At 37.0% G+C, this 14,265-nt stretch overlaps 1 protein-coding gene across 2 annotated transcripts in view; it reads left to right on the plus strand.

Annotated features, from left to right (window-relative positions):
* The window catches only part of LOC107660763 (guanine nucleotide-binding protein G(o) subunit alpha), a 121,597-nt gene that overhangs the window by 35,819 nt on the left and 71,513 nt on the right, over positions 1 to 14,265 (plus strand). For both annotated transcript variants that reach the window (XM_016450180.1, XM_016450179.1), the window contains exon 3: positions 5,824 to 5,965. In XM_016450180.1, the coding sequence (XP_016305666.1) occupies positions 5,824 to 5,965 (142 nt within the window). The remainder of the gene's footprint in view (positions 1 to 5,823; positions 5,966 to 14,265) is intronic.

Below are 14,265 nucleotides of genomic sequence, written 5' to 3' on the forward strand. Positions count from 1 at the left end.
GTACTGCCGCTCCATAGTATAGAGTCCTTGTGATCGCGAATCTCAAAAGTGAAAGTAAAATGAGCGTGCGCAATCGAAAAGCGGTTTCAATAGCGGCTCCCTGATGTCTGCAGTTTATATACAGTCGCCTATACTTACCCAACGATATAATTGCAAGAAAAAGTATTGAAATATTTTTTTTATCCTCCCATCTTGTAGACTATTTATTCCCTTTAACATCGTGATGTCTGTCAGCCATTGGCGATGGACGATGGCATCGTCTATCGGCCCAACCCTACTATCTATCCACTATCCATCCAACCCTACTCGCCATATTGAGACTAGATATGCAAACGCCCCTTATCCGATTACAATCCAATGACAGGGACACACATTTTGAAGGACAATACAGTAGCCTATAGGATGTATTTTGAATGTCCGGTAGTCCTCAAATAACATTATAGTCCCGTCTCGTCTTAACGAAGTTAACGATAGTTTTATCATCAGATATTAGTTTCAGCTCGTCAACGTCTCGTCTTAGTCACAGAAAAAATGTTCGTTAACTAATATTTTTCGTCGTCGTCTTCGTTGACGAAATTAACACTGATGCATGCTCACTAAATAAAATACATTTATGATCATTTAAGCATTATAGAATGTAATAGTGTTTGTTACATTTATCGTTACCAAAATCTAGCTTTTTCTATTGGGGCCTGGCTTTGTATAGTTTGATGACCTCTATTTTATAAGTATACATTTTTTTATGTTTTGTATATATAATAAACACACCCACGAGGAAGTGATTTAGAGATATATTTAACTATCTATACGTGCATATATTCTGATCAGGAAGTATTCATTGTTCCGTTTACATTAGAGCCCACTGTCTGTTTCTGACCATAAATTCAGGTTTAGAACTGAACACAGACATGTAAACATACTAGGGTTTGCACAACATCTGATTTTCACTCGTTGACTATAGCTATCCAGAAAAATAGTCAGCTAGTTGACGTGTCCGTATTCACCTTATGTAAATAACTCTCCATATGCTGTGCACCATCAGCAACCTTTATTGCTTCTGGCAAGTCCAGCACTGTGTTTACAGAGAATCGCAAAGATGGGACGAAAGCGCACATATCTCCATTGCCAGATTCATGCTGGCTGCATTGTCATGTCAGTGCTAAAACAGTCTTGCCCCATTCACTTGTGACTCTAAGTTTCAGGGAGGTTTGCAACAATTTTGTATGTGAAGTCCATATGAAGGATTCCTGGCTGAAGTCATTTAATCCATAAATAGTTGAAGGGCCGAAAAAATCGACTAGTGGTAGAACTAAATGGCTAGTCAGTGCAACTAATAAAACATTTACATAGGATACTTAATTCTAGCCCACAGTTGTGGGAACCTATTTGGCCTCAGGACTGTATCCTGATCTGCACATCTGTGACTAAGACTGTGTGCAGTGTGTGTGTGTGTGTCAAGCCCTTGGTCTTTGCCAGGTCGACTGGAATAGGAGCCCTCTGAGTTAGAGTCTACTTTCAGTGTCTCACATTTGAAACAGATCAATGTTTCCATCCTCCTGCGGGAATCAAAAACCGATGTCCTAATTTATATTGCGACTTTCAAAAGACCCTAAACAGTTGTTATTTTTATCAGCTGAATTATTGAGTGGTCATCTGGGAAATGTGAAAGAGTGAGAGTGACAGAAAAACACACAGAGAGAGAGAGAGAGATTCTGGGAATGGCCATGTAATCCCATCATCAAACTGTTTTCATTGGTTTGCTAGCACCAGCTGTTGTTGGATAAGATGTTTGAATTGCTCATAAGCATAAGAACTATATAAATACATTTTACACATAAGGAAACATTTCGAGTGCTGCCAAAGTGAATGTTTAATTCAGTTTAATCTGATTCCTGAAGACCGATCAGAAGAAAAGCAGCACAGGTGTTTGTGTTCAAACAACCCCATAGCTGTGCTCTCTTTATCAGTAAATTATAAAACAAATATGATAATGATAGAGAAAATGATAGGGAGAAAACTCTTAACTGCTGATTTATTTCTGATATATTGATATATAAATCATCCCAGATGAGATGGTTTACATAAGAGTAATTTTTAGAATTTAATTTTTATTGCAGGCTTTGTGTTATTGTGATTAAAATTGGTTTTAATAGAATAATATTTCAGTACCTTCTAGAAATTTTTATAGAGCATTTGAAGGAATTAATTATTCAATCTCATGATTATTTTTGTATTTTACCACTAGAATGACATAAATAAAACTTGAAATAAAACGAAATCTTTCTTACATTTTATTTGTATAACATAACAAAGAAACTAGAACTAAATGTTAAACACTTTGTATTTAGAGGCACCAAATTAAGCATTCAAGATTGTGTAAACTAAAAAAAAAAGTTTATGGTAATAACTATGTTATTTTAGTTTAAATGAATTGTTAATTGCTTTAAAACTTTAAGCTCACATCACACTGAAAGAAAATTGGTGAAACAATTACAAAAAATCCAAGTAACACTGAATTAAACGTGAAATTTTGAAGTACAAAAACTTTTTCTTGTAAAGCATTCTCCGATAATTATTTATTTACACATTTTAAAGGGGTGGTTCAGTGCTTTCTTTCAAGGCTTGATTGTGTTTATGGGGTGCAGTCTAACATGTGCTAATGCGTCGTTTTTTAAAAATCGCATTATTTATTCACATAATTTACATTTATTCCACACTGCTCTGTCCCTTCTCTGAGAAACGTGCTGATCAATTTCCTGCTTTTATGAAGCCCCGCCCTTAGAAATAGGCGATGGGCTCTGATTGGTTAGCTAGCCCAGTGTGTTGTGATAGGCTAAACCGCCTCTAGTGCGCGTCTAAACATCCCGCCCCTCTCCTCAGCGCCATCTGCTCCGGTTGTCACTTGTCAGTTTGAGCCCGATTGAGAAGCAGAGGATATTATTGAAGAGGATCGTGCAGAACCTGTGCAAGCACGGCTTTTAGACAGAATTGCGATTCATATATTAATAGATTTTTACGTGCACCTCTAGTTTTCTCTTCCTCTTCTCTACAGCAGCGCAGCATGGCCTTGCCCCCTTTGCTGCCTTTTCCCGAGGGCAGGGTTTATCTGGGTTTGTGATGTCACGAACCCAGGAAGTAACTTGTTGTAGTCCCTATGAGCCGTTTTTGTAGGCATTAAACTGCCAGAATTTTAAAAGATGATATCCCCGTTTGCATTGAACTTTCAGCTTCGTAACTTTGCAGATATTGTTTATGCTCAAAACAATTACACACTACACACTAACTAACGTTAAAAAAGTGAAATCGCAATCAACCACCCCTTTAATATATATGTGTTTTTTGTTTTGTTTTTTACACTGTTAGGGTGGTTAAGAGTGGTTTTGGTTGAACTAAGTGCAATAGTGAGCTAATGATAGGCATGTAGTAGCCTTCAGGCCACCTGAGTTTGTGTGTACACGTGTGTGTGCACCAAGTGGTAAAAATATTATCCCCAAACACATGCTTCATCACACCTCTCCCTGGCACCAGTCTAATAAACCACTGTGATGTCTGGGTCTGCATAATGCCAGGCTTTTCTCATGCCACACTAACACCGTTAACCAAGACCAGCCGAGCGCTGATGTGATAATTCACTGGCTTTAGCTTTCAGGCCAGACAATGCTACTATGCATTAAGGAAATGCATATAAATGTGTGTGTTTGTGTGTATATTACTCACAAAGGAGGTCAAAGCCTCATGATCTAAAAATGCCTTGCCATCTTTCAGTATTGTAGAACAGACAGATGTCCAAACCTAATTTCAGCTAAATCAATCGAATTAGGGGTTTTGGCCACAGAAGGACCAAGTGCCACTGGGGCCCCCCTTTGTGGTTTGGCTCCAGCAGGGTCATATTCTCTGTGAGAAACTCGTCCCTTGCTGCTCTGAATGCTCTACTTTCCCCGGATCAAAGTCGGCCATGCCGTCTATAGCAGAAATAACACCATTTTATTGTAGATAATGGGTAATAATGTTTGAATATTGAATGCAAGCATGAGTGAGGGATAAAACACAGAATAAGAAACAGTAAAAACCACAACAATGTACAATATAACTTATGAATCAGGAGGACAAAGACATAGCTGGCTATCTAGAAAGAACACTCTGCAGTCCAACACAATGCTGGATGATACAGCTGCACTTACTACTGTAATTCACTGAATGCGATGATTAAGACACGCTCCTCATCACAAAAATGCATCTTCCACTGATTTCTCAATAGCACAAAATGAAGATAAAATACCTACATCCCTGAGAGACAATAGCTATTTGGTTATTCTGTCTACAACAAATTTAGCAATTTGATTTAACTTTTACTTTTTGCATAAATACAACTAGTGGAATTATTAATCATTCTTCACTTCTATTTATCATTTGACATTTAGAAGCCACTCAGCATGTGGCTTTTGACATGCGTAGTTGTGAATGTAATCTAATTAAAAAGTTTTAGAAAATTTTGTGAGGTTTTAATTTTACTGTAAGTCTCAGCGATATCATCTTACTGACAATTCGAATCTGAAGTATTTATCACGAGAATGCATGTGTCATCCAGACTTTAAAGGTCCTTGATTTCTTTTTCGTATAGTTTACATAATGTACTGGCAGCCTTAAAAAATGGTAAAACACTTTTTTTTACTTACTGACACATCAGGTCAAATCAATTACTGTCAAATGTATTGGATTTAATAAGTGTGTCTGTAATTACTAAAATGGGAGTGTTTCTTTTCTTAAAAGTGAGTGTTGCAGAAGGTTGCGAAACCTATTGTAGTAGTAAATTTATGTGTGTGGATAGAAAATATCATTAGGTCAGTAAAAAAACAATTGAAGTCTATGGCAGGTCCCTCAAAGATAGCTGTACAAATGAGCGTGTGTGTGTGTGTTTGTGTAAATATAATTCTAATAAATAAAATATAATTTGTAAATAAAATTTATGTCATATGTGATGCCAGCAATATTTGAATGACCAACTGTAATTTTACCCAGAAATTTCGTTAACTTAGTTATTGTTCTTTAGTTATGGTATTCAGTGAAGCAGAGCAAAATAAATAGCATTGTGAAAAAACAGTAATTAGATTTCAGGATTAGATTTCTCAGAGGAGTTTGCTGAGAAGCAGTAGGCAATTCGCTCAATATTATTATTATTTTTATTTATTTTATTTCACAAAGGATGTGTGACGAACATGATAATATGTTTGATTTGAACGAGATTAAAATAAATGAAAACTAGTCTAGTCTGAATAGACTTTAATCTTACATTAAAGGAAGGTCATAAGGTATCATTGTATTTGACAGGGTGTTGAGTGCCACTGATATAGATCATGTTACATCTAAATCTCACTCACTGGCTTTGGCAACTATGCATATATTAATAAATAAATAATAAATAAAGCAAGCAAATAAAGCCTTAATAAATAAAGCAAGCTTTAATTAAATTTATCGGGGAGCAGCACGGGGGCTGAGCAGTCCTTGAAGCCGTGAGACACAGATAACAGACATATTGCATCACTGTCTGTATCTGTATGTTTCAACATCACTGTGTTTGCTGTCTCCCTTCACTCCAATCATCTTCTCCATCCTTCCTATGCTTTTGTGTTATCACCATAGTTGGGCCTGGAGACTGTCAGTCTAGAAATGTGTGGTTGTGATCTTGAGAAGAACTGAACATTTCAGTGAAATGGGACATGGTTCCTGTCTGTTTACCGGAGTTTGGTTCCTCCAGCCAGGGGGAAGTGCTCCAGACACACATGAACTACATGCTCTCTAAAATATCCTCTGGTGTGTGTGTAGGATTATCCACGAGGACGGTTTCTCTGGTGATGATGTGAAGCAGTACAAGCCAGTGGTCTTCAGCAACACCATCCAGTCTCTGGCTGCTATCGTGCGTGCCATGGACACACTGGGGCTGGAGTACGGAGACAAGGAGCGTAAAGTGAGTACAGCACAAACCCCGATAAGCTGAAATACTTATTAAGGAGTGACATTCCCACTGTGATTATAACCTCATGGATGGTAATTGTAACACTTGAGATCAGCTGTAATTTCTCTTTACTTTATACAGTATATGCAAGACAAATATATACTGTTTCTGTGTAAGATGATTCAGGAGAATCAGATAACAAGGGTCAATGACGGTGACATGTAGTTTTAGCTTCACAGTTCCTGTGGTTGCAATTATGATCTGTAATGAATTGTACTCAATAAGAATACATTTTTCTAAAGAGTCACACTATTTATAGAAATGTTCCAGGTTCAGTACAAGATAAGCTCCTCCTTTCATTTTCTTAAAAAAATGAAAGGATAAGGTGAGGTAATGCTATTAATACCATTTGAGTACTATTTTATAACTGGGTCAGGAATTTAATAATAATTCATACATAATTAATAAATAATATCATATAACAATTATTCTGTTAAAATTTGTTGTATTATGTGAGCTGTTCTTTTTTTTATGGTTCTTTTCAGGTTTATGGTGTTGGGATGACAAATGGCAATGAAGTTGTAAAACTGGATATAGCTTTACATAAAGGTTAATAATTCAGTTTTTTTTTTTTGCACACTACAATTATATACATATTGTTTATACCTTTGGCTATACTGTTGAAACATTAAGCATTTTAATGTTTACAGAATAGCCCCATTCTCTTCCACTGTAAGAGCATCAGTGTAAAAAAATTTTTTTCTTGTAATAAACATTTTACCACAAGCCTCAATTGATATTAACTTATACCGAACCTGGAAAATTCCTTTAATAACAATGCCTTCTACTAAAGTCTTGTGCATTAAAGATACAACCAGTAATCTAATCTAAAGAAAAACAGAACCAGATGTGGTAAATGTTGATAGATTCCAGCCTCAGCACATATCATTTCCCCGCCTAATACATAAGTAAAATGGCTGGGTGCTGATGGGAAGCTTCAGGTTTTCTCTGCTAATGTGTTCCATCAGTGACAATAAGACTCATAATCCCACTGTGCCCTTTCTCAAAATCTCTCTCACTGTAATGTCAGTGTCAGTGAACTCATTGACCTTCAGCAGGAAGCAATGTTTCATTTTAATCAAACCAAAGCTATCAGTATGGAGGGAACAGTCATCTGAAATATCTAGCAGCCATTGATTGAGATATTTTCTATTGTGAGAAATAGAACACGTCTTCATTTCCAGGTTGAGTTACATCTCAGGAAGCCGGCATTGAAGGGCATCGGATCTATGTACCTAATAAGAGAGGTTATAGATAGCAGTGTGGCATAATGTGTTTGAATGTGACTGCTGGGCCTACATGGAATCAGACTTTTTTTTGGGCAAAGGGCCTCAATTTGGCATACTTTTGACTTAAAGGGGTCATGAACTGCCTTTGTTTTTTATTTTGTACTGTTCTCTGAGATCCACTTATAATGTTATCAAGATTTTTTCATTAAAAAAACAAAAAACAAAACATTAATTTAGAAGTAATAGGCTGTTTTCTGTCATTGTTTTGACCCTCTCATCAGAACACTCTGTTGGAATAGGCGTGGCGGATTCTAGACTCAGAAGTAAACGCCCACTGCAATGATTGGCTAACAGTTGTGTATGTTTGACAGCCTACATCCTTCACAGATGGACGCTGCTGTGTTTTAAGTTAAAATGCATAAATACTCAGTACATATCAAGTGATCTGTAATAACAGCTAAAGCAATAGTGACCACGTAATGAAAACAGTTACTCACACTGTGTGTGGTGCGACATTGTATCTAATATAGTCGGCACAGCATCATCTTTTAGTTTAAATATTTCTGAAAATCCTGCGTCGAATTGTGCCCTGTTTGTAAACAAATCTGTGGTAAAACAAAGTGAACAAAGGACCTTACTGACGTGGTCTGACACTTCATTAAAAATAAAGTTCATGAAATAAAGTTTATCGTTTGGTTTCTGACATAACTAACTGTGTTTATATGTAAACCTTGTGTGCTTTTGACAGTATTAGGCACGAAATCAATCAGATGCGAAAGACAACTTATAAGTTAAGTCTTAAACTTAAGTCTAGTAATCAGGCGCTGTTTGAAAGTGTGCGCGCGCTTCATGTGTACGCGCTCAGAAACACGTCAGAACAGCACGTGAATTAAATGTTTAACCCGTAAGGCTTTAAAGCAGATGCAAATAATGTACTTTTGTGATTGCGCATAAGTGCTGTGTCCCGTAAGTAACTCTACTGCTGAGATAACATTTGATGTGAATGTATGTCGCATTTTACAGATGATACAGCGGCGCCAGAACTTGAGCTGATAGAATGTGCGCTGTAGCACGATACTACAATATTTCTTCAAAAGCAGACCGTGGAGACATTTTAATCGTCCACGATCAAATATCGTCATATTGCACACCCCTAAACCAAGTATAATCAATCTCACACACACACACACACACACAAACAAACAAACAAGCACAACGAAATCACTTCACACTATTAAGTGGCTGTGTTATGAACATGCAAAACTGTATTGCACGTGTGCTACAGTGGTAAATTTATTCATCGCACATACCAATTTTTCATAGCACGTGCGATATATGTCGCACTGTACAGCCCTGATATAGTACATATACGCTTATCCTGAGAACAGATCACTCACACACATCCTCACAAACTCCTCAGGCCTCTGTTCCTTCAGGCTGTGGAGGCCAGCTGGCTCACACCATTTTAATCTGAGGTGTGAAGCTTTTATTGGAACTGCTTTCTCAACAACCTAGCCTCGATTGATCTGTTTGCCCTTTCTTTCTCTCACACTCTCTGTTTCTTGCTTTTATACGCCCTCAGCTTCCCGCTTTCCCTCTCTCTCACTTCTATCTGTCTGTCTTTGTATGCATAGCCTCTCCTCCATATTGCCCTCCCCTATCTCCTTTTCTCTCTCACCAATCTGGCCCTGTTTCCATGGCGACCTCTTGTTTTGCCTCTCTCCCAACGCATTCCACAAGTCTGTGTCCATGGGCAATGTCACTCGCATGCACTCTGCTCAGCACCAAAGAGGCAACCATCTCATGTGACCATTCACACAGCTGTGTGTGACCAGAATGAGGAGTGGGCCACACCCCTCATAGAGTATAACTCTATAGCGCCGTTCCAAGATATAGTGAACTGCCTACTGCCTACATCCATCCTGATCTGCTTTCTGCCTACATTCATCCTGTTATGGAACTGATTTCGAATGCTGTGCATAAGAGACACTTGGATTGCAACAGATTTCATTTGACTTTGACATTATGATGTTGCTAAGATGACAGTGTGAAGCTTAAAATACATGGCACACACAAATACTGGATAAAATGACCCAATACAATAGTCCAAAATTATTATAAAATAGTTTTTTTTTTAAGATTTATTTTTGGGATTTTATGCCTTTATTTTGATTGGACAGTAGTTAGACAGGAAGCGAAGTGGGAGAGAGAGAGGGGATGGAACCGGGAAATGTCCGCGAGCCGGGACTCGAACTCGGGACGCCCAACGCACAACAGCACTACATGTCGGCGCGCTGCCCACAAGGCTGTCACCACCGACAACAGTTTTTGATAAGTAATTTAGCATTCAAATTGAATTAATCAAAGGATTATTTTTTCATTTTTATTTTATTATTAAAATAATTCGTATCATATTATTTATTAGATTATTTTATTTTAATAAAATACAATGCTTTTTATTTTATTTCAATTTATTACATTTCAATATTGAGTGAAATATAAATGAACATATTGTAACCATTTTATAATCTTGGGTTTAATTTTTCATTCAGCTCCAGTGCTGTTATTGTTAACTAAAACTATATATTTTTTTATTATTTTAAAATTTTTTGTTAATTGAAATAAAACTGAAATAAAATAAGATATAAAAATATATTTTGAAATAAAATAAGATGAAAAACCTGAAAAGGATGAAATACACTGAAAGTTAGAAAAGCTGCCTTGGCAATTTACTGAAATAAAATAAGTTTAAACTGAAGTACTAAAAATAATAAGCTAAATAGAAATGTAAAAAAAAATGAAAACAAAAAGTAATAAGAATGACAAAAGCACATAACAAAACTAAAACTTGCTTACATACTAAAACTAAAATTAAAAAGGAAAATAAAAAAATATTAAAGCTAATTCAAAGTATTAAAAATATTCTAGTACTATCTAAATAATAGTAATAATAAAAGTATTATCTGGGTTATTATAATATGTAGGCCTATGTGTATTAAAATCCTTGTTATTTATTTGAAAAAAAAAAAAAAATGTTCCCCCTTCATTTGACATTTGTTATCATGCATTGGTAACAAAACTGTTTGTGTGTTAAAATGCTATCTCCATTAGGCAATCACTACATTTTGCAACTGAAAATAAATCTATACACACGTCCTATAAATCCATACACACTTTTCTACTGAACACCTTGCCCAGGCTCACAATGCGTTTGCCAGCATCATTGGATGATGGTGCTATATGGATATGGTATGTTACTCTCTGTGATATTTTGTTACAGGAGCCAATTGTCAGGAGTCACTGTCTATTTTTAGATGTTCTGTGGCATGTATAGGCTACTTGACACACATACTCCATGTACGTTCTTGTCATGTCTCTATCCATGCAGCTATCCTGGTAAAGACCCAGGATCCTTTTTCTCCACAGCTTAGTAGTGTAATAGCGGATGACGCTACGGCCTGTGGCAGGAAGTCCATTCATCCTTGTTTGATTCGGAGCTCACCACAACTTAAAGGGGTCATCGGATGCAAAATTCACTTTTCAAGTTGTTTGAACATAAATGTATGTTGGAAGCGTCTGTACACATCCATCCTATAATTATAAAAATCCATCCAGTGTTTTTTTTTTTAAATCCCTATTTTAAAATCCCCTTTATCAAACCAGGCTGTTCTGAGATTCCTGTCAGAATGACGTAGTTCTGTACAGGCCCCTCCCACGATAGTTGATTGACAGTAGTGTTTTAGCACCGACTGGACTGGTGTCTGAGCATCCGATGACCCCTTTAACACATGATCGGATGCTGATCCCATTGCTGCCATGCTTATGGGCCTCTACGTTACAGCAAAATGGCTGCCGCTCTGAGCGGAATGGGTTCCATAAGGTCCAACATGTTGGTGTGACCTTGCCAGGGTTCCTCACATCCTGAGCCACACCACGGCTGATAATATAAATGGCAGTCTGTGGTGGGCAGGGGCCGTGAGCCCAGTGCCTGGCACCCAGATGGACGCAGATGGGCTTTGCCATTCTGGCCCTCTGCTTCCACTGCAGCATCATGATGCAGCGTGTGAAAAACTCTCCCAAACAAGCCCAATTGGGTGTCACCAGTCTGCGTGCTAACCGCATGCAAATATATATTCAAAAATGTCCCAAAATAGAACTGAGAAATAGGATTGCAGTCAGAATTAGGAGTGTTTGCTCATGGAGCAACTTTGAGGGAGAGAGGGAAGGGAAAAGCTCTAAATTTAAAGTGATTTATCCTGCATTAGTGCTGAAACTCTGGCGAGAGCTCTCCTATCTGGCCATTTCTATTACTTATTCACTTATAATGATAAATATGTGCATGCAGATCCACTTAATGCAAATTAAAAGTTGAATTGTTGTATATTTTCTGGGTGATATTATGATTTTATGGATGGGATGCTGCAGTGTGTGAAAAATCTGCTCTTTCAGGCAAAACTGATTGGATGCGGGCAGTCACTCATATGGGGCATGAATTGCTGTCTGTGGCCACTGGGAATAGTGGCTTTTAAAGTACTGAGACACATTAATGATGCTTTGTTTTTTAAAATTCTTTAAATTTAATGGAAATCCCATAGGTGGCTTTCTGCAGTAGTGCATGACTTGAGGCAAACTGGTACAGTTTTTACAATTTTTTTTAGATATTTAATCATGATTACTGCGACATTGCCTTTGGTTATTTTTTAAAAATCTTTTTTTTCATTTGACATTTCCGTTATTTTGCATTGGAAACAAGCTTCCACAAGCTTTCATGTTTGGGTCATGTTTGTCAAGAGTTTAAACACCCCAATCAGAGCTTTTCTCCTAAATAGATACATTTTCCATACCAGTGTTTTACTTAATTGTCCCAATTATCAGATTATCTGAAAAGACAAACACGTTTGGTTAGAATTTAGCAAACTCTATTGCAATATTCTGCTCAAATCAAAGTGTCATAGAGCCAGTCTGCATTCCTGGCTGTTTGCGCCATTTGCTGCGACTATATCTGTGAGCAAACCATCTCAGTGACACACAGTAATTACAAACATGAATCTCAACTATGTTGTTTGCAATTGTGGTTGTTGAATTAAATGTGCTTATGCGAAATCTGTGCTACAATACAAAGTCTTTTTGTTTTAAGGCTAATTCACACTGCATGGACAGACGGAGAGAAAAGGCAATAGATATATTCGTCAGGTTTTGTTTGATCAGTGTGTTACCCCTGTCTGCATCTGTTGGTGATTGTTTTCACGGATTGAACATGTTGTGTTACCAGAAGAAGGCTGTTTTGCCGAAACGCGTCGATCTACTTTTAACTAGTTGTAATGATTTAAGCCCAGTTCATTAAAGGCTTTTTATCTTACCACGTGAGTGCCTTGGAAGTATTCGTCTACACAATTTGATTTTTACCTCCATCACATCCAATGAGCACCAGTGGCTATATAAAGACACCCGTGTAGCACTCTCTGCTTCTTGTAAATGTTGTATTACTGTTTGTACTGTACCCAGTTGGTTGTCGGCATTGGTCTTTGTCTGTTGCTGCATGAATTGGCCTTTAAAAGAAAAACGTAAACATAATATGGAATTATTGGAATTTAAATTGCGAATTTCACGGTTTTAGCTTTTGAGAGAAGCTTTTTAAGGTTTTACTAGTTTTCATAATGTAGAAAGTGTTACAGTTTTTCACATTTGCTAAGACACTAAACCCCAGTCTCTGAACCAAATTCTCAATAGCCTAAACCAATTTGTCAAATAAATAACTTTTTCTGCAAAACCTTAAACAAGTTCAGGCAGTTTAGACACTGTTTGCAGATCTCATGCACTCTTTTTGCAAAACTCTAAACACATTCTCACTCACTAAAACACAATTTGCACTGTGATAAACTTGAGGCAAAACCCTAAACACAAGAAAGCAAAAGTTAAGCACAACTGCAGCACGGTTGTCATCATTTACACACAATAATTCAAAAGTGTTCACACTTGTTTCTAAATATGTGAATCCACAAAATATAAGCCAATTCAGAGTGCACAGATGGATCCATCCATCAATCTGAGAGGTATGGAAGAGTGCGTATACGAGGTGGAGAAGAGGAGAACGAGGAAGAGCAAGACCAAGAAGTCATTTCAGATGAAATCAGAGCTACTGTGATAGACCATGTTCTTCTGCATGGAGTGACAGAAGGACAAAGAGTTCAACCTAATTTGAGCAGATTCTCTGTGGCCACCATAATCAGTTGGAAAGTTCAAAAGAACAACAAAAGAATCTTGTGTAGAATTGCAAGACTACCACACTGTAAAACCCGATAAGTTCAGAATACCGATTACCTAAAAAAAAAAATGTAATTAAGCAACTCAAATTTTTTAAGTTAACATTAATTATAAATAATTAAGTCAAACTAAAAAGCTTAAATTTGTTTTTGCTTAATGTTCAAGTGCAGTGTACTTAAAATTATTGTTTATCATACGTAATGTTTTTCATTTACCAATTATTCTAATGCAGTAGTGCTTTATTAAATACAAATACTAACTAAAAAAATACACTTATGCATAAAAAACACACGCACAGCTGTGGCTATACAATTGAGGATTTTTTATTCAGCCTTTTTTAAACCGCATGAACTGTGTATTTCTGAATGTCAAACACTGGAAGATCATCTCATCACAACTGCAGTGCTTGCAGGACTTGTAGTGGTTTCGTTGTCCATAACAAAATCAGCAGGAGAGGTGTTTGTGTCAATGATGTCTGGCTCGCCCAATTCCTCCTGGAATAAGCACAGAGGGTAAAACTTTAACTTTAACTTCAGAGACTAAAAGTAGACATTTATATTTACTGCCAATAGAGTGGGGGAACTATAACATCAGAACCCGGAAGAGTAATTCGCCATGGGTTCATTCTAGATTTTGCTATGGGGTTTTTCAATTAAAATAAAGCCTGTGGTAAACATAACTTGACGATACTTTTACGTTTTGTTGTACAACGTAAATTACACACATCCATACCCAAAATACAAATTTTGAAGCAGTTAT

Source organism: Sinocyclocheilus anshuiensis, unplaced genomic scaffold (genome assembly GCF_001515605.1).
Source record: "Sinocyclocheilus anshuiensis isolate Anshui unplaced genomic scaffold, SAMN03320099.WGS_v1.1 scaffold2481, whole genome shotgun sequence".
NCBI lineage: Eukaryota > Metazoa > Chordata > Actinopteri > Cypriniformes > Cyprinidae > Sinocyclocheilus > Sinocyclocheilus anshuiensis.